This window comes from Rhinolophus sinicus, linkage group LG12, assembly GCF_036562045.2.
Source record: "Rhinolophus sinicus isolate RSC01 linkage group LG12, ASM3656204v1, whole genome shotgun sequence".
Taxonomy (NCBI): Eukaryota; Metazoa; Chordata; class Mammalia; order Chiroptera; family Rhinolophidae; genus Rhinolophus; species Rhinolophus sinicus.
The window spans coordinates 67,634,997-67,662,957 of NC_133761.1; the positions used below are offsets into that span (position 1 = coordinate 67,634,997).

The following is a 27,961-nucleotide window of genomic DNA, read 5'->3' on the forward strand; positions in this document are numbered from 1 at the left end:
CTCGGAGGGAACAAGCACCTCTGTCAACTCCGATGTCCTCAGAGTGGACGCAGGCAGGCTGGACGCCGGTGCCGGGACACAGGGCCTCTTCCCTCTACTCTCTGCTCCCCCTCTAGGCCGAGTCTTACCTCAGAACGAGCCGCCGCCAGACCAGGACAGGGACTGGGGGAGGGCGGGGGTGCCAGGGCTTTAAGCAGGGCGTGGGGCGTTGGAGCCCAGCCTGGGTGGGAGGAATGTGCGGGGGAGGGGCGGGCGGGTGGTGGTCGTGGGGCGTGGAGGGTGTTGGCTGCTATTTTGTCAGGTGCCGGGGATGGGGCTAAAGAAACATGTACCCCACGCCATATAAGCCCATGTGGTCATCCAGCTGCTCAGATAAGCTATTTAAAACCAAAGCAGATATGTGGGGAACTGAGGAGGGAGCAGGCATGTGACATAAACCAGCTGTCCCTCTTGACAATCGTGATAAAGCAGATGCCAGCGGCCCAGCCTGGGAAGGATGCTGGGAGCAGGGCTGGGGACAGGATCAGCCTCCGAGACAATTCCCGAGTGTCCAGACCAGGGGTCTTCTCCTGGGCTGAGAGGCCTTTGCAGGATGAAGGCCTCGTGAGGACATGTGCAAAGCGGGTCTTCTCCACGACCCCAAAGCCACATGACAAGCCCTGCTCACTGGGAAGAGACCAGAACCGCTACAGGAGGTCAGACAGAAGGTAGAACTTCCAGTCAAGCGTGGTGGCTCCGCGGACAGGCAGCTGGCTGTGTGAGGGGCCGTGAGGCCCTGGGGTCACCCTGTAGGGCTGTGGCACGCAGCCGCATGGGACCATGACAGACTGAACCCACCGAAGGGGAGACATGTGAGGGGGTTCTTTCGTCGGCTAGCATGTGTAGGTCCCCAGCCCCGAGCAACGTGCCCGGGACACTTCAGGGCTCAGTACGTGATGAAAACAAACAAGAAGAGGAAAGCGTGACTGACGGCAGCTCAGCTGACACCTGCTTGACCTCTGAGTCTTCAAGGCCCCTGTCCTAACCCTGGCCCAGGCTCACACCTCCATGGACCCCCGGCCTCTTGCTCATCAGTGACCCACACGCCTCGCTGCGGGCACACAAAGTCTTCCTCGCCTGAGCATGTGTGCAGCCTCCCAGTCCTGTTTTCTCTCAACCCTGCTGCCCAGGGACACTGTGCTGCATCCTCTGCTAATGTCCTTGAGTCCCCACAGGCCGATTTCCACCCGCCTCTCGCCCCATCATTGAACTGAAACCGTCCCCTCCAGGGGCCCCAGTGGCCTTGGAGCCCAATGGCCTGATTCCCCACCCCTAGGCGTATCCCCTGCCACCTGGCCCTCACACTGCCAGGACATCAGTGGCAAGACAAGCTGAAGCCACCTGCCGACCAGCCAGCATCCTAGGAGAGAGGCCACGAGAGGTGGGTGGAGGACCGGTGACAGCCAGGCTCTCCCCTGTGAGCCCACCAAGGGCCCAGCCTGGACTCTCCTGGAATCTCAGAACTGTGCTTCTGCACCATCCCTGCACTTGAGCCACTGCAGTGGGCCACGGTCCCTGTAAGACCAACAGTCCTGCAAACTGGCCAAACGTGTTCGCATGGACGTCTGAAGAGGGAACTGGGCTCCTAAGACCCACACAGCATCATGGGAAAACCATAAATGGGTGAGGCTCTTCCTAATTATTGTGAGGCAAGGGTCTGATTGGGAGCTGGGAGGCGGTCACTTAGCTGGCAAGAACCACTAGCCGCCACCGTGACATAGCAGGGCTGTTCCCATCAGTCCCAGGAGGCCCCTGTCTTTGCAAATAGATAAAAAGTCATCAGGGAGGAAAGAAACAGAGATGGTGCTTATCTAGAATGGTACTGGAAGACGCACGGACTGGAGCTGTGCTTGCAAGTCTGAGGACCTACGAGAGGACAGGCCACTGGCGAGGACCCAGGGCCACCAGGGCAGGAAAGCAGGAAGGCAAGATGGGAGGGGCGATCACGTCGCCTCCTCCAGGAGCCCCCCCACCCCCTCGCCACCTAGTTGCCTCACTGTCCGGCTTTGTCCTTGCACCTGTCACTGGAATCATTGGGCATCACGAACATACACATACTTTTTAAAGACGACAGCACTGAGGGGTGTGATGGGGCCCCAGACTGACTCTGCTTGGTCCTAGGTTGTCAGGTGGCCCACAGGGCCCAGGACGGTAGGGACGGAGTTTGGGGAGAGTGCCTGTTTCAGGGGGGCTGGCAGTGCTGGCCCACCCGAGTCACTATGTAGGACAACTGGGAGGCAGAGGAAAGAGGGGGGCTGCTAGGAAAATGACTGCTCCCCATAACCCAAATAATGTGCCCCCCACACTCAGATGACCCCCGTTCAAAAGCAGGGCCTCCAGGAAGGCATGTTTTTAAGGTATTATTAGTCAGTTACACCTGAGAGTGAATGAGTTTATCAGAATTTTCCTGAGAACAAAGGGGAGGGTGAGGGGAGGCACAATAAGGCACCGAGGTCCTGCCAGGGCAGAGGCCAGGGCAGTGAGGGGACACGGAGGGTGGCAGGCATGTGGAAGGCCGCCACGCTCCTCCACAGCTGGGGCCGTAGCGAGCGGGGGCCAGCCCGGGGGGCTCAGGTGGGGAGGAGCAGGCAGGCTGCAGTGACGGTGACACACCTGCTGGGAGCAGATCGGACAGCTGGCTCTGAAAGTGGTCAGCAAGCAGAGTCTCTGGATGGGGCGCTGAGGCCCAAGGGCGCTGAGGCCAGAGCTGGGCCCGGGCTGACCACGGGTCCCCAGAGGCTGGGCTGGGAAGGAGCTGGGTGAGTCTCCCTGACATTCCTGGCCCCAGGTCCAGAGGCAGAAAGGGAGCAGGGCAAGTGGGGATGCAGCTGCAGGAGGCAGGGGCCTGGCGAGCAGGAGGGCCCTCGAAACAAAACTTGCAGGTCTGTCCTGGCAGGCAGGGCTTGTCACACCTGTGGGACAAATGTCCATTACATCAAGGGCAGGGCTCCCAGGTTTGGGAGGGGGAGGGGATATCTGGACAGAAAGGTGTTCCTTTGCCCAAGCCCCACATCTGCGAGTGGAAGAGGGTGGGGATTGACAGCTGGAGGGAACACAGCCAGCTGGGGGTTCGACCAGGCTTCTTGAGGTTGGGGCACACCACCCAGGGGCATTCTGGTTATGTGAACTGTGCCACTGCAGACCAGTTATTGTGTGCGAGCGTGAGGGGTGGGCATGGGGTCTCCAGGGCAGCCACCGCTCTGCTCCCCTCACCTTGGTGTCCAGGGACGGGTCTGCCTTCTTTTCCCACTGGGTGCTCTTGGCAGCTGCAGTCTCTCTCGGCACCTCCTGGTTGGGGCACCGGGGTGGGGAGCAGGGATTGACGCAGACTGTGGAGGGCTCGGGACCCCAGGCCCCCCCCTTCCTGAGGGAGACCCCAGACCCACTCCTGTTCTCTGCTGCCCCTGACCCCCCCCCCTCCACTTCCGCTGTCCATTCCTGGAACGTTTGCCTCACTCTCAGGGCCCCTCTGACGCCCCTCATTCACCACCAAAGGGCACACGTCACAGGCCCCGGGTACCTGAGTGTCCAGATCTCCGGGCTCCTGGGTCCTACTGATCCACAGATTGAGTCTTGATGTCACAACCCCTGAGAGCCTCAAGTTCTCCTAGAGAGAGGCTTCCATGAGGCCTGGGGACCCCTGGCAAGAGCAAGCCGTCCCTGGCACAGGACAGGACCTCACTCGCTTGCTGTCTATCCAACACAGCCCACAGAGACCCGGAGGCCACTGCCCCCTCCCCCGGCAGCTGTGGAGACTTGGGCTCAGGACACGAGTGGTAACTCAGGTCAACAGCAGGTTCTGCCAAAATCGACACAAGAAAACATGGCGCTTCCTAGCACGGCCAGGACAAAGGCCCTGGGTCTGGAGACCTCACGCCTCAGCCTGAGCTCTCACCTTCCGGCTGGAGGCTGGTTCTGCTCGGCTCTGGCCTGTCAGCTCCTTCTCGAAGAGGTGGCGTTTACTGGCTACCCCCACAGGAGCCACAAAGAACTCGGGGCGGGAAGAGCCTGGAGTCTTGATGGCCTCAGACCTCTGGAAACAGTGAACACAGACGGTGACTCACGAGGGTGGGCAGGTGTGCAGCCCATCCCCCCACGCCCACCCTCACTCCCTACACACACCTGGCAGGTACCACTGCCCCCTGTGCCCCGCCTACCTGGACGGCGGTGTGGTATCTCTCCAGCTTCTCGCCTAACTTGAGCATGCTGGCCGGGAGTCTCACGCTGGAACTGCAGGACAGGACAGGACAGGTGAGACTTCAGGACAGGAGTCCAGGCCTGCCCCACCGCCATCACCAAGTGACACTGCACCTCCTTGGCCGAAGTGAAAACCTACAGACTCCAGGACTGTCCTCACCTCCCTAAAAACAGCCCTCGCAGGACCGGAAACAGCTGGCATGCCCCCTGGGCCACCTCACACCTGTTCCCTGCATCCCCTCCCCATTGGCCCTAGCACTGCTGTCACCTCTGCCCACTGCCCCCGCCTGCCACCCAAGCTCTCTCCCCACTGCCACCAGACCGCTCCCGCCCACACGAATCCCATCCTGTCCTTCCAGCTTGAACCCCTCAGGACCCAGGAGGCCGGGATAGGCACCGAACTCCAGGGCCCAGGAGAAAGGCCTCCATGAGCTGGTCCCTGCCTCCTGACCCGACACAGCGTCCCCCAACCCGTGCCACATGCTTATGGGCCCCCAACCAGACACCTCAGGCTCGTCACAGTTTGCCTTTCCACAGGCAGCTCCCTCTAGTGAAGACGCATCCCTCTACTTCTCCACCTGGAAGTCCCCCCACCCCCACCCTGCCCTTGAGTCCCACTCGGATGTCACTAGCCCTGTGACTCGCTCTCCAGCCCCGCAGGTTGAGCTCCTGGGCCTGCTGCTGCACCCCCACCCCCACCCCGGGCAGCCCTGGCAGCTCTAAGGGTCTGATGGGCAGCGGGTGGCAGTGGCTTGAGGACAGCACCCGTGTCTCCTTCCTGTTGGCACCCCGCCAGGCTTCAGCAAAGGCTCAGGGGCCTCCAGTTCCTACCACAGAAGACACTGCTTTTCAGATCCAACTGTGGGATTTTCTTCAACACATGGTCCTCTCACTACTCCCCTCAACATTCAGGGCTGGGGTGCTCATTCAACACGCAGGTCCCCAGGGCCCCTCCTCACCCCCTCATCTCAAGGATACACCCCTCTTCCGTCACAGCCCCCCCCCCCGAGCCCTGCTCCTCCGAGAAGCTCCCCTGTGGCATCTCATGGGGCCTCAGCCCCCCATGCGCATTCAGCCTTCCTGCCAGATGGGGAGCCCTGGGCAAGGCCAGTGCCTTCCGCTCGCGTGCCCAGCACAGCCTGGCACACGGAGGACTGGCAGGTGCTCAGCAAACACAGGCTGAACGTGACCGGATGGGAGGAACACACACGCCAGCCCCTGACCTGCGGGTCAGTGTTGCTTCTGAGCTGTTTTTCCTGGGGCTCATCTGAAACAGCAGAGAAAGGCACTGATGAGTGTGGGGGGGGGGGGGTCCCAGGGAGGCAGTAGTCCCCTCAAGGAGGGGCTCAGCTCTCAGAACATTTCTTCCTTAGACCTCTCACCCCTCTACTGCTCAGCCCCCAACTGAGTGTCTAGCAAAGGCCCCCCTTTTGTCTGCCCCCACCCACAGTCTGGATCAGAAGCCCTTCCTTGGACCCCCCCAGGTGTTCTTGGGGAACCTACAGCCACCTGCTTTCCCGCCTGTCCCACTGCCTACGAGTCCTGTGGGCAGGGGCCGGCACTGATCGACTCAGGCCTCCAGCCTCCTCCCCAGGGCCTGGCACAAAGCTCTGTCAGTCACAAATGAGTGACTGATCCAGTGAACAAAGGAACAAAGAGTAAACACTGGGGTGGGGCGGTGTCCCCAGGCCATACAATTGGTACTACTGGGGCTGAGCAGAGCGGACCACTCGGAGGGCCTGCTGCCCTCTGCCCTCCCCTCCAGGTGATGACAGGAGCTGGTGATGGCACGCATGCCCCGGCCAGCATCCCTGCCATGTGCCACCGTCCTGCAGCTCCGCCTTTCCCCACCAGGTGGCGCTGCTCCTGTGTCCACACCTGCCTTCCAGGTCACTGACTAACCAGCCCTCCGCACATAACCCAACCTCCTCTGCGCTTGGCCACCAGGGGAGCCCAAAGCCCCTCTCTATCCAGGCTCCTTGGTATCTGACCCAACGTCCCTGTGCTGTGACCCAGGCTGGTCCCTTGGCTTGTCCTCCAGGGGGCTGGACAAAGGTGTCCTGGACTCTCACCCGAAAGGAGATGGTTCTGGGGCTGAAGCGCTGGAGCGAACTGCTGTAGGTGACCTGGGTGGGCGAGAACGTGTCCGCCTCTTCCTCCTTGATGGGAATTTTCACCTGGATGGACGAGGGAATGTCACACAAGCGGTGTGGGTAGCCCTGAGCCCAAACTGCCACGGGCACCCCAGGTGACCTGGCCCATCCCAGGAGCTGCAGGAGGAAGTGGGCAGGAAGGCAGCCCTGTGCCATCCTCTGCCTCTGCTGCGGGGATGGGGACACAGTCCTAAAGTGCCAGACCACCAGGCAGAGCTTTCCAGGGGGGCTTCTGGAAGGATCTGAGGTTTCCCCAGTCTGCTGGGGTCCTGGGGTCCAGAAGCTGGATGAGAATATCCTCCCCGTCACACAGCTGGTGCCGCTGCCCTGCCTCAGTGTCCCCTATTCTGACAGGGGCTGTCAGCAGGTAGGGAGAGAAGGCCAACATCGGCCTGAAGGTGGCAGGACAGCAGACAGCCCGGGAGTCAGAGGCCACCTGGGTGGGAGCACTGCCAACCTGGAGTGTGATGGGCGGGAGGCGGGAAGCCACGGTCGGAGAGGTGGGCACCACCGGCTCTGCCGAGGGCAGGGGGCTCTTCTCAGGGAGGGCCCTTGTTTTCAGCTCCGTGGTGGTGGCCTGGCTCCCCTCGGCCGCTGGTGGCTCCTGGGCCTGGGGCTGCTCTGAGCGTGCCGCCCTCTTTGGGACCAGCTTGGTCTCTGACACTGGTGACTTCTCAAAGATGGACGCTTTCTCAGACACCAGTCTCCTCTGTGAACCTGACGTCTTCCTTGGGGCTGGCAGCTTCTCCGAGGTACCTGTTTTTTCTAGAACTGGCTTCTTCTCTGATGCTGCCACGTTCTCCGACAGCGCCATTCTCTCGGAGACGGAGGTTTTCTCTGAGCCCTGCCTCTTTTCCAGGGCCGTCGTCTTCTCTGGCACGGCGGACTCCTCCAAGACCCCCTTCTGCCCGTCTGCTGGTTCTCTGCCCACCACGCTCTCCTCCTGCCTGGCCCAGGGGCCCCGCTGCTCCTGGCTCAGTCTGCGGCGAGGTGGCACATCCACCCCCTTCTTGGGCACGATGGGCTGCTGCCTGGTCTGCACAGGGTCCGAGCTGTCCCTCCCTTCCTCCGCCTCCAGCCGCTCCCGGATGGGGGTCTGGGCCGCCTCCACCACCTGCCGCCTCTGCCTGCGCTCCTGCCGCGTCCTGAGGATGGCCTGGATGTCCTCACTGTCATCTTTGAAGGCTGGGGGTGGTGGCTTGGGCACCTCTGCTTCCTCCACGCTCCGCAGTCTGAGCCGGAAGATGAGAGATGGGGTGGAAGATAGAATCAGAGGATATCAGAGAGGGGAGGGGCCCTGGGGTGTCTGAGCCAATGGGGAGGCCGCCAGGGCCGCCAGGGAGGGTGAGGAGGCAGAGCCCTGCCCCGTCCCCACCACCATCACTTAAATAAGGATCACTTCCTCCACTTCACATACTGGACAGAGCACACCACGCTTTCCCAACAGTTTATAAACCCCTGGAAGGTCCACACACCCGTGTTCAGATATAGTCAACACACACAGAGTGAAGAACGACTGTCCGTGAGCCAGGCCTTGTGACAACATGGACAGGAATAAATGCAGATCCCGCCCTCAGAGCCGCGATCAAGCCCAGAGAGACTCAGGGATTTGTCAAAGGTCACACAGCTGACTGGTGCTGGCCGGACGAGAGCCGGAGCCCCTGAGCGCACCCACACTGATGGCTGCCATGTGCTGCAGCCACAGGCACCCTGCGCTCCCTTCTGCGGGGACCCCAGGGTGCGAGGACCACATGAGAGGGCGGACTCAACCGCAGCTTGGCCTCCAGCAGGAGGCTCTTAGCGTCCTCGCAGCTGCTCTCCACGTGACGTGGGACAAGTCAATTCACTGTCTGGGCCTTCGTCTCCAGGTCTGCAAACTGGGCTCGTTAGGAGGTAAAACGAGACTCTTCCGTGAGACGGCCCAGCACAGGCCTGTCACCCAGGGGACATTCCAGAAACCCTGGGCCCTTCTCTTCCTTCCCTCAGACCCCACAATCGAGGCGGCAAGACTAGCCCCCAAGAAGTGAACTGTGGCGGGCTAGGGTCGGAGGGAGACAGCCTAGTTTCGTGAGGAGAGTGGAGCCTCTGAGGCTGACAGAAGGCAATGCCCCCTACTTGTTGTCTCAGCACGTCACCTGCGCACGCTGGGACCCAGTGGCTCCACTGTAAGTGGATCCTCGGTACCTCTCTCAGGGATGATACTGTAAGGACTAAGCGAGTTATGTCCATCTGATGCCCAGCAAAGTGCTGACTGGTGGATGGAATCGACAGAGCACAGCGGCCATTCTTCTAAAGGGGGTGGACCCAGACAGGGTCAAGGAGGGGCTGGGGACGGTGGGAACACTGGGGACCCTGACACTCCTGCTCATGCCCTCGGCCTCATCCCCCCGGGCAGGCCAGATGCTGCACTTTGTCCGTCACCTGGGACAGGACCTGAGGCCTCACCCCACCCTGACCACGCACCTCTCTGCAGCCGACCGGCCTCCGTTCTGGGCGAGCCTGGGAGCCTCGTCGTCTGTGCTGGAGCTGAGGTTTCGCTGCCTCCTCCGCCGCTCTCGCTCCTGCTCCTCCTCATCTTCCAGGGTCCACTGTCTGGCCAGGCTGGGGGACAGAGAGGCCGTGAGTCCCTGGCCAGCCGCCTGTGGGACTGGGGGACACCAGCGGCCTCCAGGTGGCGCCCTCTGTGGGTGGCTGTGGGCACTGTCTGTGAAGACTACAGTGCTGAAGACAATACGAAAGACAATTCTGTGTTGATTGAATGTTGGGATAATATTTTGGATACACTGGAGTAAGTCAGATACATTATTAAGTTTGCCTGTTTCTTTTTACTTTTTTAGTGTATCTACCAGAAAATTTTAAGTATGATTCACATTATAAGTCTATTCAGCGGCTATTAAATTTCTGCTAAAGCTGCAGGATTTGGGTTCGACTGGAGTTTTTTGGCTGTGGCACTGCTGGCATTGTGCCTGGGGAACTCCACGGGCAGGCCCGTCCTGGACTGTCGGCTGCTGAATGGCACCTGGCCTCCACCCGCTGGGCGCCAGTGACACCACTTCCCAGGTGTGACATTGTCGGCTGTGCCCTGGGGGGCAAAACCACCCCCAACAAGATCCACTGGGCTGGCCTTGATCCTGGACTCCACAGTGGGAACATGGGGCCGCCCTCTGTGGGGTGACTGGGGAGGTGGGCGGGCCCACGGTCCTGCCTGCAGGAGGCAGATGAACTTGACAAGCTCCCCTTTCTTCTTGTGGGGACACCCCCAGGCAGCCAAGCCTTCATTTAAGGAGCAGACACTTTTCTGAAAAAAATCACGCAAACCCACAATTGTATACCCTGAGTCACATAGCAAACCTATCTCGCAAGCCTCCTCCAGAAAAGCCTCCTCCAGTGGCTTGAGGAAGGCGGGTCAGGTGGTGGCTAGGCCTTCTGCCCTGGGAGGGTCCCTTCCTGTTCGCCTCCTCCTCACGTTCCTTCCTCAAATGAGGAGGCAGCCACATGATGGCGCCGACCTTTTCCTCCAGGTCCAGCATCACACTCGTTGACCCAACATTCCCTGAACAAGTATTTTTCGAGCGCTGACGACATGCCAGGCCTGGCTGTGGGGACTGGTGCAGCCCAGAAGGAGGCCAACAGGGGCCTCCTTTCCTGGAGGGCATTCCAAGTGGGGGTGTTGGACAGTAAGCGAGGAAGTGACACAAGGACAATGGAATAAGGTAGGAGTTGACGTGAGGGAGGGGCTGGGAGGGGAGGCTTCTCTGAGCCCTGAGGAGTCCAGTGACCCAGGAGGAGGGCACCGCAAGTAGTAAGGCCTGGGCATGACGAGCTGGGCGTTCAGGGGAAGGGTCAGCAGAGCCAGACCATGGCCACAGGGGCTTGGATGGGGCAAGGCCAAGCAGAAGTCCTTGTGGACCAAGTGTCTGGAGTTTTACCCAGGGGAGTGACACAATAGGACATTATTACTGTGATGTATCTCTGGCTGCTGTGTGGAAAAAGAACTGAAGGGGGCAGGGAGACAAGCAAACAGGCCCGTCAGGGGCTCCTGCGATCGCCAGGTGAGAGACGGGAACAGTGACAGGTTTAGGACAGGTTTTGAGGACAGCGCCAACACGGTGGGGCGGATGGGGGTGAGGGGGTGGGGGGAAGAGAGGAGTCCAGGGAAACGCCTGTGTTTTGGCCTGAAGAGGTCCTGGGGCTGCTGTTAGGAAGACGGGGAAGAGCAGGGGCGGACGCGTTGCTGAGATACCGGGTGGCAGTGGGAGGGGGAAGTGAAGAGTGAGGAGGAGAGACCAGGGAGAACGGAGGGAACCAGCTGACAGCGCTGACCTGTGGCGAGAGGCGAGGGCCTGTCCACACCACTGGAGACATGAGAAGACCAGGACGCAGCACAGCCTCCTGGTCTCCTAGAAAGAGTCCCTGGCAGCTGGGGCCAGCGCGGCACCGCACTAGTCCTGGGAGAATGGGCCCATCAGCAACTCTTAGGAGGAGTTTTGCTGAGAAGAAAAGCGAGTAAGAGGGCACAGGCGCTAGAGGACAGGGCTCAAGGAATGCTTTTGTAATGGAGGCCTAATTTACACACCGTAAACACCCAGGTCTCAAGTTGTGCTTCCTTTTTGAAGACGGGCAAATGAAGGAGAGTGGAGGGGGTGTGAGAGGTTGGAAAAGGAAGAGTGAAGAAGTCCTGCAGGGAGAGGAAACTGCCTTTGGAAGGAACCTTCCGGAACCTCCCTTTCTGCCATCAGGACAGCTCTGGCGGACATCTCAGCCCTCCTGCTCCCGTCAGTGGAGGTGGAGAAGGGCTCCAGTCTAAGCCCTGACCACAGAATGTGAGCGAGACTGCCCTGGCCTTCACAGGATCCCGCCAGCTCTGCACAGTTACAGATGGATCATTCATTCATTCATTCATTCATTCATTCATTCATTCACCATGCACAACGACGGTCTATTACGAGCCAGGCCCTGATGCCCAGCTCTATTTGGCTTCCATTTTTCATACTTGGAAATGCCAAGTCCAGCTGAGGCCATGTTTCCAGCTCTCCCCCTCTCTAGACGCACCCCTGCCCCTAGTGTTGACAGTTGGGGGTCAGCTCTTGGCCTCCAAAGCTGAGGGATCCATCTACTGGGGAGAGTGACCCACAAAGCCAGAAGCTCCTCTCCCCTGACCACACCCAGGCGGGGCCGGAGCCGCCAGGACTCCTGGGTCCTGAGCAGCCCTGTTCCCACACGCTCCTCTCAGCCCTGGGGAAGGCGGCTTGTTTGTTTATCCTCCGGTGGGGCCATGTAGTATGTGAGTGAGCTGTCAGAGCCTGGTCCCCGCAGCCATGATTCACTCCCTCACTTCCCAGGCCTGGCCTAGCCCCGAAAGGTCTCCCAGGTGTCCCTGAGTGTCCCCTACCTGTGCGCCAAGACCCTACAGCTCACCCAAGGGGCTGTGGTCACCCCACCTCCTGCTGCCTTCAACCCCTAATGAAAAGCGGGTTTCAGCAGCACCTCCCACCCTGCCGGTCACTGGCCTCTAAAGATGAGGAAACAGGAATGGAGGGGAGGGAGGGGCAAATGTCAGAGGGACCTCAGGGTGCAGTTGCTGAAACCCCAATAATAAAAAAAAAAAGATAACTAGGGGCTCAGAACAGTGCTTAGCATTTGGTAGCATACAAATACTTGTTGAACACGGTGAGTGATAAATCAGTAAGTACAGGAACGAAGGAAGAAGTACGGGCACTGACACAGAAGGGCCCCCATCCTGCCAGGCACTGCTGGATTTTACAAACCCCGGTGACCTCAAGCCTCACCACAGCCCTGTGAGGGAAGGCGGTGTCGTTCCCATTTTGCAGATGAGGAAACTGAGGTGTGTGGGGGTTAACAACTTGCCCAAGATAGCACAGGGAATAAAAAGAAGGAACCAAGATTCCATCCTAGGACGGCCTCTCAACGCCAAACGCCAGAAAGGGATGTGCTGGGAGGGAGACCACATTCTCAGGGGCCCCACAGCTGAATAGAGGAAGGAGCAGGGAGAGTGGGAGGGCCTCTGACGGTGTGGGGTTCCCCACCCAGGACAGCCCAGAGCTCGTGGGGCAGCCTGGGAGAGCAGGTTTGGGGAGACCCAGTGGCCAACACAATTGACCTTCGAGTTCCAGAGCCAGGCCAGGGGTGGAACCTGTAGGTCCTGCCATCCAAGGAGCCCCAGCCACCCTCACCAGCTGATGCCACAGCCCCGCCACTCCCTTCCTCTGGACAACCCTGTCTTCCACCTCCGCCTTCATTTGGGGACACTTATCTCTGTCGCCATACAGGGCTGCGATCCTCAACTGCTCTGATTAAAGGAGAGGAATATGTGACGGCGGCCCAGCGGTGTGTGGGACACTGGGGCGTAAGAAGCAGAGTTTGCCAATCTTGGAAGAGAGAACAGACAAGGGGCCGGGCCTGGCACTGGGCTGGGTGGCCCAGCGCTGACTGGCTGTATAACCTGGGCCTAGTCTGCAGCCCCTGAGAGGGCCAGGCCTCAGGCTCCCCTTCCCCACAACAAAGGGTCACCCTGGGTGGTCACTGAGGTCCCTTCTAGCCCTGATGGCCGAGGGAGAGGTGTCGGAGAGACTGGGGGCAGTGCAGGGAGGCGAGAGGGCTGCTCCAAGCCCAGGCAGGGGAATGATTAACCGCTGGCTGCTCAGGGCCGGGTTCTCAGATCCACCTTCACCCCCCGCAGACAGGCCGGGCCCAGCCCCGCCCGTCACCAGGCCAGCTCAGGGAGGAAAGGACAAGGCACCCAGCCAGCCAGCTCACCACTGCCCCCACTCCAGGCCCGGGGCATCTGAAGCTCCACTTCACGCCAAGGGTGGGCTGCAGGCTAGTCCTCAGCTCCCCACGGGGCCCTGGCAGGGCCACACGCCCTCCCAGTCCTCCCCAGCCTGATGGTTGACAGTGACTCACAGCCTTCTTCCTCCTGCCGCCGAGGCTTGTTCACCAGGGAGCCGAGTGGGTGCTCCGGGTGCCTCATGGGTAACAGTTGGCAACAGCGTGTCTGCCCACAGGGCTCTGTGAAGGCTGGGGCCCTGCAAGGAGGGCAGGCCAGGGGCTCCTGTGGCAGGACGGGTTCCCCTGGGCCACCCTGGACATCCATAGGAATTCGGCCCCACCCCTGCTGCCACACCAGACCGTGTCCAGCTGAGCAGTGGACAAGCTAAGACCAAATCCTGCCCCCATCTTAAAAGCTGCAGTGCCCAGCTGCCCACCTAGCGCATGCACACGCCCTGTGCGTATCCAGGCATGCTCTCAGACACAAAATCACATATACCCCACCCGACAGCTCCTGGGGAAGTAGTGTCTGCTCAGTGTTTCTAACCCAATGCACTCAGACCAAATAGGCTCGGATGACCAAGACCCAAACTCAGCAACCTCAGAACTGGCTGCCCACACAGACATCTGCTCACTCCACAGGCCATAAACACACGTGCCCGCACCCAGCCAGGCACAGATACACCCGCACGAGGCCCAGACACTCCCACATCGCCCCCAGGCACACTGACCCACATGCAGAGTCCAAGGCCATGACTCCAGCCCCACCCTCAGCACATACCTTCCCTGGGGTGTGTCCAACCTCTAGGGCAGCCTGGGTTCCTTTCCCAGAGCGCCGAGTTCCCTCCATTCCTGGAGTTTACCTGCCCCCGTTCCCCCCAGACCCACCACACCGCAGTAGGAGGTGGACCCCCAGCCGTGTGGGATGAGCTGCTCGGGGTGGGGGGCTGAGTACAAAACCCTGGAGAAGCTCTGGAGCCCCCCCTCCATGGAAGGAGGGGGAGAAGGGGAGCCCAGGGCCCCCTGAATGAGGACAGCCTGGGGAGGCGGCACCTGCACAGACAGCCCGGCCTCCGGAAAGGCTGCCGTGCCCCAGTGCCCACCTGGGAGGGGCCAAGAGTCCAGTTTCTACCCGGGAGCTGGGTTTGAGCTGCAGGGGTCTCCGTTTCTTCAGGGACAAGATGTGTGTGTGAGGTGGGGGAGGGAGTGGGATAGAAGGTGAAGGTGCTCATGGGAGCACTTCTGGGGGGCGCAGAGCAGGGCCAGGAGGAGCCCCAGTGGGGGGCGCTGCCCCGGCGACAAGGCCCCCTTCCCTGACCCTGACAGGATGCCCAGCGGGCGGGGATCAGATACCCACTCCCTGGCCCGTTGAGGGCCTAGCTCACAAATAAATACTGAAGCACAGAGGAGGGCGAGAGCGTTCTTGAGGTCACAGAGCCCAGACACCACCCCCAGGGCCATCCTCAGAATCCGGCCTCATCAGCAGAAGGGGATCTAGTTCCCTCGGTCCTTGCTCTGTGGCCCCTCCAGGTGGGGTGGCTCTCACTGCTGGCACTGCCCCCACTCCCTGCCAGGAGGGGCTGAGGGACACCTCCCTGGGGCCCACTCTACAGAGAAACCCGTAGTGAGGGAGACTTCTCTCTGGAAATGAGGTTTGGCTACTCCTGACCACGTCCCAATGCCCCAGAACGGGATGGTGGGGTTGGGGGCCCTCCAGGCCAGGGACCAGCCCTCCACAGGCACCCTGTGCATGAACTCACCCCTCAAGGGGAGAAAAGGAAGCCTGGGGGAGTGAGAACACCCACCCTGTCCCTGAGAGTTCCCCAGTTTGGCCCCTGAGGAGCAGCCAGACCGGTCCGGCCTTAGTGCCGGGCTCCGGGAACAGGACAGCCAGAGGTGCGCCGCTGCCCCCCTCCCGGCCACCGCGCTCACCTGGACAGCGCGGACCAGTTCTTCTTGCCGCCGGACATGCTGCGCGCTCTGCGGGGCTGCCTCACCTGCGCGCCCCTCCCCCGTCACCGGCCCAGGTAGGTCACCTGGCGCTTATATTCCCCGCCCGCCCCGCGCCGCGCGCTGATTTGCCGTCGGGAGTGACCCCGGGGGGTGGGCTCCCACACCTCCGCCCTGGTCCCCGCCCCGGTCCCCGCCCCGGCCCCCGCGCGCTGGACAGACGGCCGCTTGGATCGCCGCACGAACGCCCGGGCAGCGCGGGGCTGGTCGGCGGGCGGCCCGGGGCGAGGGCGGCCGGCTTCCTGCTCAGAACCAGTCGGACCAGCTCGGCGCCGGGCGCCTCCTCGCACAGGTGTCGCAGCCCAGGGTGCCGGGCGAGGGGCGGGACCCGCAGATCGGGGTCAGGCTGAGCTCACTGCCGGAACCGACTTAGCCCGAGAAACCCAGAGCAGGAAGCCGGGCAGGAACCGGAGCGCAGGTACCGTAATCTCGGGCCTAGAGCGCACTCCCGCTCCCGGGCTGGGGGACCTGGGGCCCACGCCCCTCCCTAGCAAGCCCTGCGATGGGCGGGGCAGTGCTTTTCCTGTGCTGCCAGGCACTCCCAAAACGCGACTCAATTAAGCAAACATTTGAGAGCCCACAGCACTGAAAACGCGAAGATGTCCTGTCCTCGCTCACTGGTACTGGACTTTGGGCTGGAGGGGGAGGGTGTATAACAGACCAGAGGCTCCGCTTTCCCCAGAAGGAAGGTGTAGGCATGGACAACTGGACCTGGAATTTGGGGGCAACTTGAGGCAGCTGTCACCACCAGAGCCACCTGGCTCCCTTTCCAGCCATCTGGGCTGATGGAGCACGTGCTTCCTACCCAGGAAGCAGCCTCAGGTGGGCTGACATTGGGGAATATTCCCTGATGGATCAGAGCTGCAAGGTCAGCAGCAGCAACAGTTCTTGCTCTGAGACGCATGGGGTACAGCCCTAGGCACCTGGGCGAAGGAGCTTGGACTGTGAGCATCTGCTGGGCCCTGCTCCCAGCCTGGCTTCCCTTTGGCACTGATCCAGGGTGGATGGTCTCACAGTTGCCCTCCAGCTCTGAGGTCTCAGGGAAGGGCAAGCCAGCAACGGAGCAGAAGCCTGAAACACACACAGCCAGCCTGATGTGGCATGTCCTTCCCTAAATGCACCTCCTCCAGGGAGCCGTCCTTTTTGGCATAGGTGAGGAGAGTGTTTCCAGGGACTGGGAGCCTGGAGACCTGGCTTTGAGCTCGATTCTGCCACTTATGGACCACATGACTTGGGGCAAATCACTTAGGAAGAAAGAGACTGCTGGTCATTTGAAGCCTGGCCCTTGTAGGGACCCTTCCTGAAGCCAGGGAACAATGGGGTGTCTGGAAGTCCAAAACCCGACACACTCTCTACAGATATAAAAGCCCAAAGACACGGACGGTTGGTATGCAGACGACTGAATAAGTGAGGAAACAAATTATGCACGGCATGTGTGAATATTTACTGTGAATATTTACCAGGCACTTTCTACGTGCCAGGCCCTGGGTCCGGTGCTGGTCAGCCTCGTAGGCTCCTAGGGCTGTAGGAACAAAGTGCCACCAACTAGCAGCACCGTTTACAGCAACAAAAATCGGGAGAGCACCCACATGGCTCTCCACAGGAACGTGGGTGAATAAACGATGGTAAATTGCATCACTTCACGGCAGAGACAATAAGCTCCCGGTAAGTGTATGCACAGGGGGGACTATTCCAAGCTCAAGCTCAAACGGGGGAAAAGCAGAAAGCACGCCTGTGTGTCCGGTTGACCACAAAGATGTGGAGCAAGCCAGGTGTTGTTTAGGGATTCATACAGGTGTGGTGACGTCACACCAACAGGCCAGGGGATGACGCCCAAAAGGGAGGGGCGTGTTCTCCCTGGCGGAGAGGAAGGGTCACGATGGTAGAGGGGCCCAGTGGCTTCCAATGTGCAACTGCCTAGTTCTTAAAATGTGCAGGTGTTCATTTTGTAATTCTGTCTACCCTACAAGCATTAAACACTGACCGTGTACTGTTACTTCCTCTGGGGGGAGTCCGAGAAAAAGGCGTCTCACATGGGAAGTCCCTGGGCAAAGCCAGGGGTTTCCAAGACTTCCCAGCCAGGGGTGGGAAGGGGTCACCTCTATCCTCCCAGAACAGATGTCAGGCTCTGGAATCCCCCACCCCCTGTCCCTGCATTCACAGGGCACCTTCTCCTTCCCCCAAGGGGCCACAATGGAGATCCAGGGGTCTCGCGGGCCCCAGCTGTGTGAGAAGTCACACCTGACACATCAGTTCCATTCCCTCTGCAAGGTGACAAGACCCACATCCAAAGGATCCTGGACAGTGGTTTCCTGGCTCTTGGTTTTTACAAACTAACTAAATATATATATTTAAGTGGGAATACCCTAACGGTGTTGTCACCATTTTATTTTGTGAAGTACTAACATTAAAAAGCAGTTACTGCCTGCCACCCTCCCAGCCCGTAAGCAAAGGCTGTTGTAACCCTAAAATAGTAAAATGAAGGCATGCCCACTTTCAGGACACAGGAGCCCTTTTCTACATTTTGCTTCATGGAAATCTGACCATGGTGGCCCTGGTTCCCTCTTCGGGCAGTGAAGCAGTTGAAACTTGGTCACAAAGAGCTGACCGGGAGAATTGCATCTGGGAAGTGCTAAGTGACACATACATAGGCATGGTCACACTCACGAGCAGGTAAGCCACCCACCTGTGTGCCACGTTCATGTTCCCACACACTGCGCGTCCCTTCAGATGAACACTCACGAGCGGTCACACACACACCCCTCCCCACAGGGCTCCTAACTCACAACACCTGCCCCGGCTCTCAGGTGAGGCCATACTTCTCTCCTGAACCTGGAGCGAAGGGCCAGGTCACCCAGCCTGTGCCAACAGTGAGAGGGCCAGGTGCTGGCACTGGAGCCAGCTGGACGCTGAATCCCAGGCCAAAGGTGGCCCACCTGCTCTGATGCCCAGGCCTCTGCTTCTGGCTGGGGGACTGAAGTTCTCTCCACACCCAGTGTTCTCGGTGGCTTGGAAGTCCAGGGACCTGGGATCTAGTCCCGGTTAGGTCTGTGACCTTGAGCAAGTCACTGTCCCTCTCTGGGCCTCCAGGCCTTGACCGCAGTGCCCTGTGCCAAGGGTTATAGAGCTCGTGCTGCTCAGACTGGCCTCAGGGGACCCACAGGCCAGCTCAGGAGTGTGTCCTGGAGTAAGAGAGTGCCCTCGCTCCTTTTGTCCAGTGAAGGGACCCCCAGGTGGCGAGCTCTGGGGCTTTTTGAGGAGAGCCCTGCTGGGGTCTGGCGAGGAGGCTGCTGTCTGCACTGGTCGCAGTGAGCTGTCCGGGCTTTGGTAGCTTGGTCACCCATCTGGAACGAAGCTGCCCCCCTGGCTGCCCAGCCTGGAGCCTGTGGGGAATCTGACTCACTTCGCAGGGGGCCATTGGGGCTAATGTTTAACTGGCTCCCTCCTCATCCGGGCACTCTAGCCCCTGCAGCCCTGAGCACTAGGTAGTGCGAGGCGGGCTCCAGACACAGCAGCTCAGCCTCCTGCCTGTGGAGGGAGGGACCTCAGGGAGCAGGAGAGCCAGGCTGGGACAGGCGGGTGGTGGCACGGGCCATTCTGCCCTGGTCCTTTCTACCAAGGAGCCCCAGGCCCACCAGCTGTATGTGTCAGTTTGCCAGACACCCCCCGAGTAGCCCATCCCTCCACCCCAGCCCCAATGGGCAGTGATGACATGTGGATGTCATTTGCATCTTATTCGAATACGTCCCTTTTAGTGGGGCTTTTGGAACTCCCCAGGTGCGGGTGTGGGGGCCCTGTACCCCCAGCCAAGTCCCTTTGGAAAGTGGCTGGTTGGGTTGCGCTGAGGCAAGTCCAACCCCAGAAAAGGAACACCGCAAAGCAGTCAGGCCCAGGCGCCCACTGCCAGCCTGCCGCCATCACTGTGTAACAGGCCCCTAGCTTCAACTCTCCAAGCTTTCACTTCCTCTGTAAATCTGAGATGACAGTATCTACCTCTTAGGTTTCTGTGGGAATACAGTGCTGTAATTCTGATAAAGCATTTCAGGTTGTAGGAATAATAATAATTATTATTATTAACATGATGACTAAGAGTATGGACTCTAACAGACTGCCTGGGATAAGTAAGTCCTGGCCCCTCCATTGACTGGCTGTGTGACCACGGGAGGGTATTAACCTCTTGGTGCCTCAGTTTTCCCATCTATAAAATGGGAATTGTGATAACGCCTTTCTCAGAGGGAGGTTGCGAAAGTTAAATGGATTAAGTATGTAGAGTGGTGCCTGGTGGGTCATGAATGTGCTGTCACTCAGAGGAGGCCCTGCTCCCAGCTCTGGTGTCCTGTGTCCTGTGGGGTCCAGCACCCTCCATGGTGAGAGGGACTGGAGTGGAATCACGACTCTCTAGACTCCATGCCTCCCAGCCAGGCCCTGTCCATGGCTGCAGCTTAAGACCCAGCCCCTTGCCCAGCGTGCTGTCCACCCACAGGAGCCCTGTGCCAGACCCTCCTCCCCTCGTCCACTCAGGGTGCCCCAGGATTCGCACTCAGGGAGTGTTCCCGCCTCTTTGCCCTTGCGCCATCCGTCCTCACTGGAGGTGGGCTTGTCTAGCCTTGCCTGGAAGCAGGAGGGACCAGTGGACCTCCAGGAGGCCCTGGGACGGCCTGAGGGCCCCCACCTCGGGCGTGTGCTGCTGGCCCCAGAGTCCTCGCCCGCAGGTGCTCTGCACCCAGGTGTTTGCTTTGAGTCAGGCCCGGGGCTGGGCCCCCGCCTTTGTAGGGCAGGGTGAGGACCCCTGCTTAATAGCTGAATGGCAGAACTGACATTTGGCTGTGGAACTTCTCAAAGTGCTGAGAAGAGGCAAAGCCAGGAAACCAGGCTTTGGACCTGGGAGGCAGGGAAGGTGGGTTTCTGTGGCTGCCTAGGTACAAAGCCCGTCCTCATCCTCTGTGTCACATCACAGAGTCCCCGGACAGGACCTTCAGGTGTGTGGCTGTGTGTGTGTGTAGTGTGGAAATAGACACTGGGCGTGTCTGTGATAAGGGTTTCTGGGTATGGTAGGTGTGCTCTTTGCACACATCTGTCTGCCGCTCTGCCCACTGAGCTGTTTGTGGCAGGAGCCCTGGGCAGAGCGCTGCCCCTTCCCCTACGCATCCTACATTGCTGGTCCCTTGCTAGCTGGTGGCCTAGCAGCCCTGGTGCCAGACCCTGCCCCCGAGAGCAGCTGGCACTGCACTTTGCACCCAGCCTCTGCATTTATAGCAGACAATACACTGGGAGCAGAGGGCAGGCCGGGGACATGCAGGCAGGTGGCAGGAGGCTCCCCTCCCCTGGACCAGTGCTCAGACAGTCAGAAAGCCAAGGGGCCCCGGTCAGGAACCAGCCACTTCCATTGTGGGCTCAGCTCCAGAGTCACCACGACACCGCCCTGAAAAGCCAGGCTCCGCTCTGGCCCGGAGCGGTGGTCTCTGCTCCACTGGAGCCACTCTCCTTGGTGTGGGATACAGGGGAGGCTGCCCCAAGCCCCCATCCACCCCAGCAGGCTGCTGCCACTCACTGGGCTTTGGGTCCAGATGTCAGTGGCATGGAGAAAGGACTTGACCCTGGGATGGAGGACAGACCACTGCTGCCCTTTCACTGGGATGTGACCCGTCCACGAGTGTGAAGGGACATAACTGGGCTGAGGGTGGAGACTGGTAGAGCCAGCAGGTGCAGGAGGGACACGGGAGCCCAGGGGCGAGATGGAAAGTCGCCACCTGGTGTCCAGATGCAGAACTGCAAGGTGTTCCTCCACTGGGGAGCAGCCCCCTGCCCTGTGCAGGCAGGACAAGGTGGGGGTCTGACAGCACCCTGACCTCTCAGCCCACAATAGTCAGGAATATCCAGCGGCACCAGAGAGAGGGGACCCAGGTTTGCAGAGGAAGGGGGGAGTGAAATCAGGCTGGCAAGGGGCTCGGAATGGAGAAGCCCCTCTCGATGGCTGGGGCTGTTTCCGAGGTCAGGGCTTGGGGGAGCTGTGCATCCTGCATGGGGAGGGTATGCTGTGTGAGGTCACTGGGACTGGGCAGAGGGGTCCCAGGGGAACTGTAGGCGCTGCCACTTCCTTAGCCCTCATTCCGACGGAGCTCCTGACAGGAGCAACCCAGCCCTCTCTTCACAGACCCCCGTCTTCCATTTCTCCCGAGCACTCACGGCCAGAGCTACAAAAGTGACCAGACACTGGGGTTTTAATGGACGGGCCACGATGCCGGTGACACTCTATATGTCAGAGCCGCCAAGGAAGGATGTGGCAGGGGGCTGGGGGGAGGTGCTACAGCCGTGACACCGGTATGTGTGGGGGGTGCCCACCTTGCTGGGGGAAGGTCTTCAGAACCGTGGTTCTCTCGTGTCTGTTGATTCCGGAGGAGGGCACTCAGGCTGGAGGGAGAGGTGGGGCAGGATGGGTTGGGGGGTGCAGAGAGACGCAGAGGAAGGAGCATGCAGGGGGCCCAGGGCCAGTGCAGCAAGTGGCCTGTGGGGACAAAGAGGTGGCAGCCATCAGTCCCAGTGGCCCCGACTTACCCCAAGCACAGGCAGCCCCGGGACTTCTCAGCCCAGCATGCCCTGGGCTGTACCATCTCCCACCGTGCTTCTCAGCCCAGGGCCCCAAGCTCCCTTCCGACCGAGCCCAGGCACTGCTCCTTCACAGTGGGCTCTGCCCAGTCTGGCCTTACAGCCCCCTTCCTTCCTGCTTAATTCGCGCCTCTGCTTCTGAGGCACCACCCTGCGTGACACCTGACACCCACCCATCACTTCTCTGGTGGGTGAACACCTGCTCTGACAGGGCTGTGGCATGTCCCCTTACACACCCCCAGAGGGTCTCATGGGGCCGAATTTTGCTGCTCTGTCCAGTTTCCTCAGCCATTTCCTCAGAGATCAGGCAGTCTTCTCTGAACAGACCCCTCAGGGCAGGGACTGGGGTGCTGGGTGCTTTGCAGAACTGGCTGAGGAAGTTAAAAGAGCCTAGACTTTCAGAAGGTCAGGGCTTGAGTATCCCCAGGGGTCATCTAACCCAGTGGACCTCAAACTCTTGCATCAGAACTCGGAGGGCTGGCCCTGGGATGTCTGAGTTTCCATTCAGTGGGCCAGGGGTGGGGCTGGGCATTGGCAGCTCTGGTGGTACCTGGAGAACCCTGACCTGATATAACCCCCAATTACAGATGAGGGACCATCTGTAAATGAGGGGCCCAAGGTCCCATGGTGCTGAACCCGTGAGAGCTGACCACACAGCAGCCCGCCAGCCCTGTCCTGGGGTCCCTCTCCTCCTGTAGACACGGTGGGCCCGAGGGGACGGGGGCTGGTTTCCCGGTACCTTTACTGGGAGGTGGGAGACTTGGCAGCATCAAACATCTTCTTCCGGCCTTCCATCCCAGACATGGCCTCCACGTTCTTCCTCCAGTCGCCGACCTCCACGGGCCGCTCCTACAGGCAGGCCACATGCACGTCAGATACTTACCGGGCCCTCGCTACGCTGAGGCTCCACAGGCAGAAGGCAGCTGCGTGGGTCTGGAGCTCAGGGGGACCGTGGGGCTTATGGGGTCCATCCCCACCCTGAGGAACCGCCGCCCAGCTTCTCCTCCAGGCCCCCACGCCACCCTCCTGGTCTGGCGCTCAGCAGCTCAAGGCCACCTCTTCCAAGAAGCCTTCCTCCTGCTCATTTGGCTCATTTCCTGTTTCCTCAGCACACTGCCTGGTCTGCCTCTTCTCCATACAAAGTGTCTTGAGCCAAAGACCATATTTTTCTCCATTTCTCACCCACCTGGCCTCTTACACTCTGGGCACGGACGCTGCGAGCTCAACCCACCTGGAGTGGTTTGTTGCTGAGTAAGAGCCTGAACTCAGGTCCCTAACATCTGCTCCTGTGTGCTGGGACTGTGGGTGACCTGCTGAGTACCCCTCAGTGACAGAGGGCAGTGCGTCCCAGCCCCCTAAGCCCCCACACCCTCTTCACGGGGTGCTGTGTGCTCGGTGTGGCTTTGTGTCCCAGTCTCGTCCTCAGACTGGGCGCAGCCCGAGGGAAAGATGAGCACGATCAGACTCCATCACTGGTCTCCTGGGGCTTCTAGAATGTTCTGACAGGAGCTCCAGGGCCTGCTCACGGCTGTCAGGGGTGACGGCGGAGGCTGGCGGGTGACAGGTGCTGGGGACCAGCCCTCACCTTCTCCGTGTCCTCCTTCTTCACAGACTTGAGGTTGGCTCTCAGGTCCATGGACACCTTGTGCTTGGAGCCCAGCAGCGCACGCAGCATGGCGTCGGCGGAAACACGCACGCGACGCAGCGCCGGGCGCTTGAACTTCCCACGGAGGTCCAGTACCTTCAGTTTCAGGTCCTTAATCTGCAGGGGACGATCGGGGCAGGGCTCACTGGGGGGGCCAACCAGGGCTGAGCCCCACTGCTCCAGCCTGCAGGCCAGGCGACCAGACACGCAGACCCACCCACTGCTTTACAAGTAGCCACCACGTGACTGTTGATAAGCAAACGGATGGTCAATGGACAGATGAAGCCAGCTGGCCTCCCTGTGGCATGGCCATGAATAGCTAGGGCCACCCCGCCCCACGGACACCCTGGTCGTCTCGTTCCCCAGCCTCCTGACTAATCCCTCCCCACAGAACCTCCAGGGCAGCCCGTTGAGGCACAGCTTTGATCCCATGAGATAGATACAGGCCAGGTCCTGACCCTGGGGGACTTCCAAGATGTGCTGTCTGGGGAGATCAGTGAGCCCACAAGTCATCACTCTCAGGGGACAAATGGGAAGGAGGGGACTGGCTCTGGTCCCTGCCTATGCCTTCCCCCAGGACAAGTGCCCAGAAGCAGCAGATGCCCTGCCTTTCCGTGGAGCAGGGTCTGGACGGAACCGAGGGAGCCCTGCATCCTGGAGGGGGGTCTCCCCAGACCTGGGCCTCCTGAACCTCAGTGTTCTCTTCTGGGAGGTGCAGACGATAGCACCTACTTCACCCACAGGCATGGAGGGAGGAGCAAAGGCCTACAGAAGTTTTTGGCAAAGGTTAGATGTCCTTTGCAGGCAAGTGAGTCTTGTGGAGTGAAAAACCCGTGGGCCAGCAGGGAGGAAGTGAGTGCCCTTCATCTGTGTGGCTATCCTCTCTCTGCCGTCTGCAGCCCTATGGGGCCGGAGTGTCCTGCTACGTGGCCACCTCCCAGGCCCTGCAGAAGGAGCAGACCTGGTCCAAGCTGCGGCATCAGTGCCCCCAACCCCCATCCTGGGCTTACCTCCCTGGTGTTGTGCAGACACTTAGCCTCGATGTCGTATCTCTCCTCGTCCACCATCTCCACCTTGGTGTGCAGGTCCCGGCACAGGTCCTGGGGGACAGGAGTGGGCGTCCAGCCTCCCTCTCTGCCTCCAGGCCAGGTCCCTGGGCCCTCTCCGCTTGGCCGAATCTGCACTCTAGACAGAAGCTGAGGAGCCCCTCCCTACACCTGAGGTCCCTGACTGCTGACAGCTCTGGACGTCGAAGCCCCGTGTCTTCCTTTCTGAGTGTCTTGTTTTCTTTAAAAAGTTGTCTTGTGGTAAAAATAAGTTATTTATAGAAATTTTGAAAATTGCATCTTAAACAAAAATAATAAAATAAAAGCGACTAGTGATGCCACCAGGGGAGATAACCATTGGTGACATTTTAATGTGTTTCCTTCCACTCTCTCGTCTGCAATCACTGGCATTTGAACAGTTATCAGTGTTTTAAATCCATTCAAGACCCCTCTGTAGGGGAGGACGGCAAGTCTTTGGAGACCTGGGGCATCCCGAGTCCTGCCCCTCTGCTGCCTCCCCGTCCACGCGTCAGGAGGGCTCAGCCCCACCAGGTTCACTTCGCTTCCTGTGTCTGTAAATGGGACCTAACCTTCCAGAGCTGGGAGCCCGTTAGTACGGCTCCTGCCACGTGGTCCCCGGTGTCGCCCCCAGCCCCAGCCTGAAGGGCTCACCTGCAGGGCGCTGAGGGACAGGCCCCGCGTCTGCAGCGTGGGGATGCGCTCCGCCAGGTAGCGGGCCTTCTCAGCCTCGCGTTCCTCCTGTTCCTGCTCCCAGCACTCCTTGGCTTTGGCCAGCATCAGGCTCTGCAGGACAGGGCAGGTCAGCCTCCGGCCTGAGGGGGGGCGGACGCCAGCTGCACCCGCCCGGGGCTCCGGGCTCACACGCTCGCTCGTCAGGGCCCAGACCAGGCAGCCCTGGGAGCGTGTGAACTGGAGGTCGCTGAGTGCGCAAGTGTGTGTGTTGGCGACAGGCAGGCCGCGCGTGGGCCCTGGAACGTGCTCTTCCCCCCGGCTCCTCTTTCCCTCTTCTGGCTAGGCTCACAGAGCTCCAAAGAGAGAAACTCTTAGCAAAACGGCAAGTTCCTCTGTCCCAGCCCAGTCTTCCCACCCTCCAGCCCTGGACCTCTGGCTCCAGGGGACAGCCAGGCTCCCCCTGCCTCCTTCCTCTCCCCTCACGGGATCCTCACAGCTGCTCTGCCTGCACTGCTTCCCCTCTGCCCCCCCGGCCCCCCCCCCCCCCCCCGCACCTACATGCAGTGTCCCCCAGAGCCAGCACCCGGCCTCACCTTCAGCAGGAGTTTGCGGGAAGCAGTGATCTTGGATTTTCTCTGAAGGCGAGAAGGGGAGAGACAGGGTGAGGCAGAGGCTGCAGAGCAGGAGACCTGGGCCGGGCCACGATGCGTGCCGCCAGAGTCACCATCATTATCCAGAACCCCCGCCCAAGGCCCCTCCAAAGCTCATCCTTGTGACTTGGGCAGAATTCTCACACTCAGAGAATGCTGCAGTCAGCTACCATCACTTAGGGGCTGTGGCTGGAAACCTGCCAGGCTCGGTGTGGGTCACATGACCTCTATGGGCAGCACCCTCCCGTCTGCAGACAAGAAGCCCTAGGCCCCCACCCCGGCTTCGTTCATAGAGTCGTTGCAGCAAAACGAGATCAGGGGTATGCAAACCCCCTGAAAAGCATGAGACGTGCGTGTTTGGCACTGGGTGTTAACCTCCTGAACATGGGCGGGCGGGACGAGCTCCCAGAGTGGGTAACGGGAACTCGCTCAGGGCTCGGGGAGGGTGCAGAGTCACAGCCAGCTCTGCTGCCATCCCAGCCCCAGCACCCCCTCCCTCCCAATGACGTTGAGCGCTGGGCAGCCCTCCATCCCTGACCCAAGCTCTCTCTGGTTTCCTCCAATGCCCACCCCACCTTCACCAGTCTGAAGACTTAACCAGGACAGAGCTCCCCGAAAGCTCACCTCGCTTCAGGCATCCGTCACAGGAAGGATTGGGGGGGGGGGGAGAGAACAGAAGACAGAGTGTGAACAGTGCATATAACACACGCAGCCACAGAACCATGTGGACAAGCTGGGGAGGCCAGGTGTCGGGTGGGGACCAATTCCAGGGTCCCCGCAGAACAGAGTGAAAGCCCGGCCCTTTGGGCTGGAGGAGATGCTCCCTGTTGTAAGTGGGGGCGGGGGTCAGAGAAGCCTCGCCAGGGGTTCTGCAGCGAGAAGCTTCAGTCCCTGGGCGTGTGGGTGGGTCCCCAGCGCCGCGTCCCGCCACGGGGCCAGCACTGCGTCGTGGCCTGGCACGCGCAATTCATCTGACCAGTGCAGACGGACAACGTCTGCGACAGGCCGGGGGGTCTTCCCCACGTGACCGGGGAGTGTGAGTTCTGCTCGGACGCCGGGAGGACGCGTGGGGACGCTGGGGACCCAGGCACTCAGAGCTGTTCCCATTCTAGGGTCTGGCCTTTCGGGGAAAGGCTTCGGAGGTTGGACAGACGGAGCCTCAACTCTGGGGCTGAACGTGCTGTGAGGGGACTTGCATGGGGTGGGCTACTTACACTTCCGGCATGGCGGTGGGCACAGCACCTGGGGGCACAGGAGAATCATTCATGAGGACAGTTACAGCCCCACCCCCACCCTGTGGGGGGAGAGTCAAGCAACAGGAAGAAGAAACTAGACAGCGTGGGTCCCCTGGGTCAGGATGGGATAAACACTGTGCATCTTCCTGCGGGTGCCATTCACGCTCCGTGCAGTGTAACTGTGCCCAGGGCTGGTCTCCTGGGAGCCCTGTGGCTGGGAGTCTGGGGTGAGATCGTGAGGAGGCCCCACGTGGAGTGGGTCAGCGAGGAGGCAAGGCCGAGTGCGTTCTACCCTGATCCTCGTCCTGCCCCTCCAGGCCCGTTTCCTCTGCAAAATTAGGGCTTAGAGAAGTTTGCCAGGTAACATTTAGCTCTTGAAAGCTTTGCTCAGACTGAATGTCACCTGGGAGCAAAACAATCCTCCAGAGCAGATGGCACAGGGTTACCACAGGAGCCCTTGTCCTCTGGAAGGACCCCTTTAGCCCTGGCTGTTGGGGGCCCCGGCCCAGGAGGGGGTCTTTGAGGCTGCAGAGGGGCCAGACCTGACTGGGCATCCTGCCTGGGTCTGGACACAGTGGAGGGGGAGTGGGGTGGTGTGCACAGCAGGACAGGAGCCCGCCGTTGGGTCGTGAGGGCGGGGTGGGGACCAGTGTTCATGGGGTCGGGGCACAAGGTCAGCCGTCCGGATTTGTTCCAAGAACCTGGTTGGGAGCAGGCAGTGGTTCCAGCAACTTCACTTCAGAGCCACCTCCTGACCAGGTGACCTCCTGCCTCTGCCTTAACGCTCACCTCTCCCTTTGTGCCCAAGAAGCACCGCCCCCGCCAGGAGCAGGGCTGGCTCCCCTCCTGAATCTCCCACCAGAGACCCTCTGGGCCCCACCTCTGCCTCTGCCACCAG

General features: G+C 60.4%; 2 protein-coding genes across 3 annotated transcripts; both read right to left on the reverse strand.

Annotated features, from left to right (window-relative positions):
- Positions 1–403: 403 nt before the first annotated feature.
- On the reverse strand, positions 404–15,623 carry LAD1 (ladinin 1). 2 transcript variants are annotated; one of them, XM_019750919.2, is made up of 10 exons: positions 15,111–15,622; positions 8,853–8,990; positions 6,847–7,621; positions 6,309–6,413; positions 5,460–5,503; positions 4,197–4,269; positions 3,935–4,072; positions 3,560–3,646; positions 3,253–3,327; positions 2,407–2,951 (listed from the first exon to the last, which is right to left on the reverse strand). In XM_019750919.2, the coding sequence occupies exons 1-10, from the start codon at positions 15,146–15,148 to the stop codon at positions 2,946–2,948; spliced, it is 1,479 nt and encodes a 492-aa protein (XP_019606478.2). In that variant the 5' UTR covers positions 15,149–15,622; the 3' UTR covers positions 2,407–2,945. The 2 variants fall into 2 exon arrangements, with proteins under 2 accessions (XP_019606476.2, XP_019606478.2); XM_019750917.2 differs by having other exon boundaries at positions 404–2,951; positions 3,253–3,646; positions 15,111–15,623.
- Positions 15,624–21,391: 5,768 nt separating this feature from the next.
- Positions 21,392–26,119, reverse strand: TNNI1 (troponin I1, slow skeletal type). Its single transcript, XM_074316333.1, has 7 exons — positions 26,105–26,119; positions 25,772–25,933; positions 25,158–25,289; positions 24,450–24,539; positions 23,380–23,556; positions 22,534–22,643; positions 21,392–21,693 (listed from the first exon to the last, which is right to left on the reverse strand). The coding sequence occupies exons 1-6, from the start codon at positions 26,117–26,119 to the stop codon at positions 22,536–22,538; spliced, it is 684 nt and encodes a 227-aa protein (XP_074172434.1). The 3' UTR covers positions 21,392–21,693; positions 22,534–22,535.
- Positions 26,120–27,961: the final 1,842 nt, after the last annotated feature.